The 9094-nt window shown below is 42.3% G+C and overlaps 1 protein-coding gene across 1 annotated transcript in view; it reads right to left on the reverse strand.

The window, feature by feature from the left end:
- The window catches only part of PHACTR1 (phosphatase and actin regulator 1), a 765475-nt gene that overhangs the window by 60052 nt on the left and 696329 nt on the right, over nucleotides 1-9094 (reverse strand). Inside the window, exon 9 of the mRNA XM_006864086.1 lies at nucleotides 2742-2986. Within this exon, the coding sequence (XP_006864148.1) occupies nucleotides 2742-2986 (245 nt within the window). The remainder of the gene's footprint in view (nucleotides 1-2741; nucleotides 2987-9094) is intronic.

Genomic DNA, 9094 nt, shown 5'->3' on the forward strand with positions numbered 1-9094 from the left:
TAGGGGAGTGAGCTCATATCCAGACCTGAAGGGTGACTAAGGGCCATAGTCTCAGGGTTCCACCTGACTCTATCCACTGGTAAGCCTAGTCTTTTCATGATTTTGAGTTGTATTTTACATGTTTCTCCTACTCTATCCAAGACGTTCCAGTGTGACCCTCCACCCTGTTTCCAGTGGCTGATTTATTAGAAGGAGCTTGTCCGGTACCGCCGGGTGGACTGAACCTCCCACCTTTCCATTAGCAGCTGAGCATGTGAACCATTGGCATTTGGGTAGAGTTCGTGCATGAAACTATACCTATTCCTCTAACAGACCCTACACATGTTTAGCACTGTGTTGGGTGTGTGTGGGGCACTTGGGGAGCCTGTGATTGGGGCTCTGCTCTCCAGGAGCTCCAGTGTGTGGTCACACCATAGGGGTGGGCAGGCAGGCCAGGCCAAAGAATGCAGTGGAGTACAGACATGAAAAAAAGGACAAGAGGCCTCCGGTGACCACTGGAAGCTGCTGGAGGAGCAGAGCCTTGAACAGACCCTTGGAGGATGGATGAGACACATCAAGAAGGAGGAAGGGCATTTTCTGGTAGGGATCTGCATCTGCCAAGGTTCGGAGGTGAAAGGAACCAAGTAACCACAAGAGACAGAAAGACCAGCTTCCTCAGAGCTGAAGGTATATGAAGGAAAATAAAGTTGAGCAAAGAGAGGCCACTTTGAGATGGGAATGGAAAGGAGGTCTTTGAAATATAGGTAATGCTCTTCTGGGATTGTTCTGGCTTTTTAACATGAGGGGTTCTCAGCAGTCAGGGCATGCTCTCCTTAAGTAGAAATCCATGATTCTTCTCAACAAATGGAGTCCTGGTGTGGCACTGTTGTTGTTGTTGTGTGCCGTGGCGTCGGTTCCGACTCATAGCGACCCTATACAGGGTTTCCGAGGCTGTAAATCTTTACAGGGGCAGAAAGCCTCCTTCTTCTCTCACGGAACAGCTGGTAGTTTCAAACTGCTGACCTTGAGGCTAACAGCTCGATTCATAACCACTACACTACCAGAGCTCCTTGGTGTGGCACTATAGGCTAAGTTAATTGACTGGTCAGTGGTTCACACCCATCAGTCATTCCTTGGAAACCTCTTGATACTACTTCACTGCTCCTTGAGGACATCTGGAAATGCCTGGAGCCATTTTTGATGGTCTTAACTGGGAAGGAAGGCTCACTACTGTGATCGAGTGGATAGAAGACACATGCAAAACTCCCAACCCCACTGCCATTGAGTCAATTCCAACTCATGGTGACCCTATAGAGGGTTTCCAAGACTGTCAATCTTTACGGAAGCAGAAAGCCTCCACTTTCTTCCATGGAGCACCTGGTGGGTCTGAACTGCCAATCTTGCAGTCAGCAGCCTAGTGCCCAACTTACAGCACTAAACTTCCTGTAATGCACGGGACAGCTCCCTACAAGAGGGGGTCCAAGCAGTCAGTAGAGTTTGCAAAAGCTTGATATAAAGAATTCGTTATCCAGGCACAAAATGATGAACAGAAGCTGAACAGCTTCTCCTGTTGTGGACCACTTGGCTTTTGGCTGCTCCTCCACAGTCCTCTCGACATCACTCCAACGCCCTCTCTACACGGTCACACCAGTACTCTTCCTAGATCTCAAACCATGCTCTCTCTGAAGTCTGGAGAGTACAAATAAGAGGAACATACCAGAAAACACCAGGTTTGGGGACATCTTTGGATTTTATTTCGCTGTGTCTTCCTCCTCCCTCCATTGAGAGCATGGGTATTCAAATCAGGCAAATTGGGCATCAAATCCCAGCACTGCCACTTAGAAGATGTGAGACTATGGCAAGTTACTTACCATTCCTTCCCATAATCTGTACAATGGGGTGATAGTACCCCATGGCACCGGGTTGTTATGTAGACAATACAATCTCAGCATATAGTCAGGCATATAGTATATATTTGCTCCAGTTGCCATCAAGTCAACTCCAATTTTTGGTGTCCCCATGGATTTAGAGTAGACCTGTACTTCACACGGTTTCAAAGGCTAATTATTTGGAAGTAATCTCCAGGCCTTTCTTCCAAGATGACTCTGGGTGGATTTGAACTCCCAACCTTTTGACTAGTGACTAACAGAGTTAACCATTTATACTACCCAAAGACTCTATTCTATATCCACTAACTGGTTGGTATAGTATATATACATGCCTAGTATTAGAAATGCATCTACTTAATGGCTGATCCAATACCAGGCTGTATTCATATAATTAAAATTTATTCATGATTTATGGCCAGTATGACAGGATTTTAAACTTGGCTTTCTTCATTTTAAAGGCCTTCAATATGAAATTTAAATTTAGCCCTTCTGAAGTTGCTGAAGTATGCTTACAAGTGAATTTGTTGCATCCATAACGGTTAGTATTTTTAAGTGTTTTCTGAACTAGAACAAGCTTTTAGATCTTTACCTCTCCTTTTTTTTTTTAAGGGGAGTGTGTTTGCATTTCAAGGGAAACCATCAAAGAAAGAAAGATCTGAAGAGGGAGAAGATGGTAGCATGGTATTACAATTCTTTAGAGCTATGATGGCATTTAACAGGCATAGCTCTTCTTGACTTAGATTGAAAAACCAAGGCTCAACGAAGTTAATGGAGCTACCCAGGGCCAGTTAACATGAGACCCAGGATTAGAACACAGAGCCTTCTCCATCCATATTACCACGCATCCCCCATACAGAGATTGGAAGGACATACTGGTATACAATGAGCTGTCATCATCCTCATCCTCGTCCTCTTCCTCCTCTTCCCTTGTGTACAGGCAAGAAGAGTCTTCGTAGTCTGACTCATGAGGCACATTTTCTTTATTGTCATCACATTCAATCACAACAGTTGGCACTTGTCTTATTTCCGGAAGGCCCAGAGGTCCTTTTGTGATCCCATCACCCGAGTGCAAACCAGAGCTATGGTAAGAGGTGGAACAGGGGACCCGCTGCTCAGAGCTGTTGACAAAGAGAGAAGGAGGAAAGAGGAAATTAATTTGGGCCAAGGCACCATAGAAAAACCAATGCAGCCATGTCACATTAGGAAATTAAAGGGTAATCAATGTTCTAAAACCCAGTTGTCCAGACCTAAGAGACAAAGTCTACCAGGCAATTAAAATGCCATTTGTTATCATTTCTTAGAGCTGATCATTATAGGAAAGCTGAGTTTCTTGATGGTGGCAGCAGAACAAAACGAGCGCTATGAATTCATTCCATGCAATTTTCTAGTTCAGATCACGAACTCCCAAGTGCTAAAGGGAAATTCATTTGCAACCTCATAGAAGAGGTCAAAGGATCAATCTGTAACAGAGATCCAGGAATGAAAAAGATGAGAGATTCTAGCTTTCTAAGCTATTAAGGTGGTTGGCATAGACGTAAGGTCCCAGGTTGGCCTAAGTGGTTTGTGTTCTACTATTATCCTGGTGGCGGGAGAAAGATGAGGCTTTCTACTCCCGTAAAGATTTACACCCTTGGAAACCCTGTACAGGGTCGCTATGGGTCGGAACCGACTCGACGGCACTTCACAACAACATTATCCTGGTGTGGCGCTGTGGGTTAATGCACTGGACTGCAAAGTTGGCTTGAACTGCAAGATCGGCAGTTCAAGCTCATCAACTGCTCCTCGAAAACCTTTTACAGGGTTGCTATGGGTCGGAACTGACTCAATGGCACTAACAACATGAACCAAATGGTTGCCATTTGAACACACCCAGTGGTGCAGCTCTGGCAATCTGCTTCCGGAAAGACTGCTGTTGTTGGTGTTATGTGTCATTGAGTTGGTTCCCATGAGGAGAAACCCAGTATAGGGCTTTTGAGGAGTAGATGGTGAGCTTGAACCACCGACCTTGCATTTCAAACTGACCTTACAGGCGAATGCCTATCCTACAGAGCCACACCATGACTTCATAACCATTACAGTCAAGCAAACCCTAAGGAGCAGTACTACTCTGTAACACACGGGGTCGCCATGAGAAAGCTGACTTGATTTCAAACGATTGACAGGGACTGAGAACAGCAGCATGTTTGAAATGCTGTGGATGGGGCTATAGTGAAAGGGAAGAGATGGGACGAACAGAAGGGTGGACACCCCAGCATGAGCCATTAGAGCAAACATGGCCAGGAATTGCCTTGTAGGTATGGATAGCTTCTCTGCAGAGGACAATGCTAGATGGTCAGCAGGGAGCCACAGGTAATCCCAGTCTGGATTTTTGTAGGGTAACTTTTTATGAAGCAGTGAGTATGATGTTCCTAGCTTTACCTCTTAAATTGAGCCAACTCACACATATATAAACAGTTTTATTAATAAAGGCCAAATAAGTTCATTGTTAGAAAATTAGAAAATGCATCTCCTCAAAAATAAAATGGTGATTTTATAGAGTTGTTTTTAGAACTGGTTCTGAGTGGACTCCTGGTATGGTGCTCTAGGATCGGCACTGGATTGCTAATAGCAAGGTTGGGGGTTCAAATCCACCAGATGCTCCTCGGAAACCCTATATGGGTCAATATGAGTCAGAACCAACTCAATGAACTTAACAACAACAACTGAGTGAAGTCCAGCAAACTTAGTGATAATATTGAGTCACAAAGACATAGTTAAATTTTGTGATTCATTTCCAGATTAACTCGAAGTGAAATTTTTATCTTTCGCTGAAGGAATCTTTAAACACAGGCAAGTCAACGCACACTCAAAATGTGTGCTGTTGATGATGGAAAGGAGCATGAGGTTATACTGCACATCAATAAATCTTACATGAAGTGATATTATCCAAGAGAAATCTCCCTATAACATGTGAATGCATGAGAGTCTCCTTTGAAATTTTCAATTATGTTTTAAATTATTGGTACGTCTAGTGGCACTATAGGATCAGCACTGGACTGTAAATCACAAGGTCGGCAGTTCAAACCCACCAGTCGCTCCTTGGAAACTACACAGGGTCACTAGGAGTCAGGATCAACTCCACAGCACTTAATAACAGCAATATAAACTCAATGAACTTCCTTCCCTTGTTTCTAAAGAGCTGTTTTTCCCTTGGTGTTTTGCCAATAACTCCTCAGTGACATAAATGGAAAATCCAGTTAACACATTATGAGCTATGATGTTTGAGACAATGAACTAAACCCACTTGAATCACATAATTAATTACTAAAATGAAGCATCTTATTATTTATACTTTAGCAGTGAATTCAGTTACCAGGGCGTGGACTTCATCTACCTTATGGCGACCCCATGTATCAGAAGAATAGAACTGTGCTCCGCAGGGTTTTCAGTGGCTGATTTTTCAGAAGTAGATGGTCAGGCCTTTACTCCCAGGTGCCTATGGGTGGATTTGAACCCCAACTTTTCAGTTAGTAGCTGAGCGTGTTAATTATTTGCACCATCCATAGACAGTGACAATTTAAGAAGGTCCATCTGCCACCTAATTTAATAAAATGACCAATCAAACAGGAATATGAAGTATAGGCTAGATGGGATCTAGGGACATACATGGAATAGTTGGTAAACGGTGACTGGCCCACAGACCTTCTATCAGATTGTTGTTAAGTGCCGCCGAGTTGGTTCTGACCCATAGAGGCCCTGTATAGGGTTTCTGAGGAGTGGCTGGTGAGCTTGTGCCGCCAACCTTGTGGTTCAAACCAACTTTGCAGTCCAGCGCATTAACCCACAGCACCACACCAGAACTCCAGCTAGGAATGCTGAATTCCAACTATGCTTGGATTTCTACACTATGTATTACGGGAAGTGAGGATGGAAAATTAAAAAAAAAAACAAAAAACAATTCAATGGTCTGTGTTTTCTCCACCTTTGTCTTCACTCCTCCCGTGCACTCAGCTTAGTTAGCACTGGTTTCTATAAAAGTATGGACAGCGCTGGTGGTGGTATCACAGTTGGGAATTAGGGGTGAAGTTACTGATAGGTATTCTTGTCTAGTGGGAAGAATCGCTTGAGGGGAAAAAAGTTGGAAGCCAGAAAGCCTTAAGAATTCCTAAAGGTAGAAAACTCATTATGACCTGGAGGAAGATAAAAATCTCATCCTTACTGCCCTTCGAGGAGAAACAGAATATTGTGGTATCTCTCCCTCAAAAGAACCTGGGGTCAGAATTCCCACATCTTTCTTTGCAAAAATGAAAAAAGCCAATCCTCAGATTTATATGGCATGACCAGGAACCCCAATAGACAAAGCAATCTTTAAAAAGAACATCAATATAGAAGACTCATATTCTCTGACTTTAAAACATATGACAAAGCTACAGTAATCAAAACAGCCTGGTACTGATAAAATGATAGGCATACAGACCAATGAAATAGAATTGGTTTGTTGTCCAGAGGTAAATTAATACATTATGGTCAACTGAGTTTTTCCAAGAGTCCATTCAATGAGGGAAAAGAAGAGTCTCTTTAATAAATGTGCTGAGACATGTACAGAAAATGAAACGGATCCATACTTCCCACTGTTGTTGTTGCTGTTAAATGCCATCGAGTTGGTTCCAGCTCATAGCAACCCTACATAGGGTTTCTGAGGCTGCAAATCTTTTCAGTAGCAGAACGCCGAATTTTTCTCCTGCAGAGCAGTTGGTAGACTTGACCTGCCGACCTTGTGGTTAGCAGTCCAGTGCTTATCCTACAGAGCCATGGTGCTCCTTTACCTCACACTATATACTAAAAAAAAGGAGTCCTGGTGTATCACTGTGGGTTAATGCACTGGATGGCAAAGTCACTTTGAACCACAAGATTGGTGATTCAAGCTCACCAGCTTCTCCTCAGAAACCCCATACATGGTTGCTATGAGTCGAAACTGATTCCATGGCACTTAACAACAACAACAACATATATACAAATTAATTCAAAATGGATTTAGGACATAAATGAGATCCCAAACTATAAAACTCTTAGAAGAAAACACAGGGGATTTATTTTGCTGTTCTTGAGATTATACACAGTAAACACACCAAGTCAACAACAGTCTCTACCTGCACAATTCATTGACACTAACTTCATTCTTTGATTTCTAAAACCATTCTCACCCTCCTTCTTTGAGATATTTCTCCCCATTTACATAAACTCACTGTGTTCATAGATAATTTTTTGAGTTGATGTGAGTTTTTTCAAGTTTTCATTGTGAATTGAGTGATAGTTTACATGGGAGATCATCGGTTTTACACTCATCCTATTGTATTTCATTTCATTGCAATGATTACAATCCTCTCCATGCATCATCATTCAACAGCATTTGCTTCTATTCGCTCTCTTTTTTTTTGGATGTACACCAAAACATTCAGGAATATATAATAATTTAAACAAACAAGGGGCATATTCTGCAAGCCTGTCTCCTGGCTGCCAACACACAGTCTTTCTCTTTCTAGAGAAAGTTTAGAGTCCTCCGCTGTTCCCTCTCTCCATGTCCTCATCTCTGCTTCCATCTCTGGTGTCACTGCTTTTCTGGAGAAGGTCCCACATTCCGCTCATGCTTTTCTCCCTTGATGGTTCTAGGGTCCTCTGTTCCTGAACTATAAGATTAACTACTCCCCCTTTTACATTACAAAACTTCTACCTTTACAGTGGTGACAATCACAATTAGTCATGATAACAATTACTCACTATTGACTCATATGAATCTTATCCCCGTCTCTTTTCACCAGACCTGTCTAGACAAGATGAGACCTATTCAGTGAGGATTCTACCTTCCTCTGCACACTATGAAATTAAACTCCTTCTTGAAAACTTGTAAGCCAGTCACTTCGTGCCTTTATCGCCCTCTCATTTTAAGTAGCCAATGTCTTACGTTGCCTGTCCCTATCAACCCTGTGCACAGAGGGGACAGAATTGATCCTTGATGTGAAGACTCCTTCCTTCTCAGATGGTATTTTGAGCTACTACATCCATAAGTATAAGTCAAGTTCCTCAAATTGTAGCAAATTACACTTGTTTTCTTTAACAAATTCTCATATAGTTTCAAAAAGAGCACCATGCTCAAGTCAGGTTTTGTTTGTTTTTAACTAGGAAAGCTTAATAGTGTTAAGCTTAACAGTATTTTTGGCTATAAGGTTTAAAGGTTATTTTTGGGTATTAGCACAGAGGTATTGCAACCTCTCTGACTCCAGAAATTCTGGATTCTGAAATTTGAAATTCTGGTCTACATTTTCTCCCCTTTAATCAGAACTCTTCCATAGATCTATTGATTAAAATGTTCCTTAGTAGCAGCCAAGCACCATCTGGTTTTTCTCATCTCATGGTAAAGGGGGCAATTGTTTACAGAGGCAATTAGCCACATATTCCATTTCTTCCTCCTATTCTCAACTCTTCTTCTGTCGCGCCAGGTAAACTCAAATCTAGTTACCACGCTCTCTAGAACTTTGGATACCACCCCACAAAAATAATGCTCCAGAAAGACCTGGGCTTTCTGAAGTGACACAGATGGAAAACATTGTTGTGGTTGTTTAGTGTGGTCCAGCTGATTTTGGCTCATAGCGACCCTGTATACAGTTTTTGAGGAGCGGCTGGTGGATTGAACCACCGACTAAGTGGTATGCAGTTCCTTGCTAATCCTACATTGCCAGCTCAGGACTCCTGTTTAACACATTGTTGTTGCTGTTAAGTGAAGTCCAGTTGGTTCTGACTCACAGCTATGCTGCTGTATAGGGTTTCTGTGGCTTCAAATTTCTGACAAAGCAGAAAGCCTCATCTTTTCCCGGCAGAGTGGCTGGCGGGCTTGAACTCATGAACTACCACATTCGAGTCTGTGAGTTAAATCAGTCTGAACACAGCGTCTTATTAACCATCAGGCTCTGTCTCTCTCTCTACTGGTGGTAGGTGAGAAGGAAAACATTCAGCAGAATTTCAGCCTTAGCTGATAACGCTGGTTTTGTCTAATAAAGTTGCCATGTATATATTTGCTCTAAATAAAGGGTTTCATTGCTAAAGAAAAATGAAAAACCACCCACTGGCCTATAACGCTACTACAAACTTATTTTACTTTGCATTTTTCTTCAGTCAACAACAGCAATTAAAAACCTTAACCACAACTTTTAGCCTCATCTTAAGCAATAGATTTTATATACTAATTTCTA

This window comes from Chrysochloris asiatica, unplaced genomic scaffold, assembly GCF_000296735.1.
Source record: "Chrysochloris asiatica unplaced genomic scaffold, ChrAsi1.0 scaffold00060, whole genome shotgun sequence".
NCBI classification, from domain to species: domain Eukaryota; kingdom Metazoa; phylum Chordata; class Mammalia; order Afrosoricida; family Chrysochloridae; genus Chrysochloris; species Chrysochloris asiatica.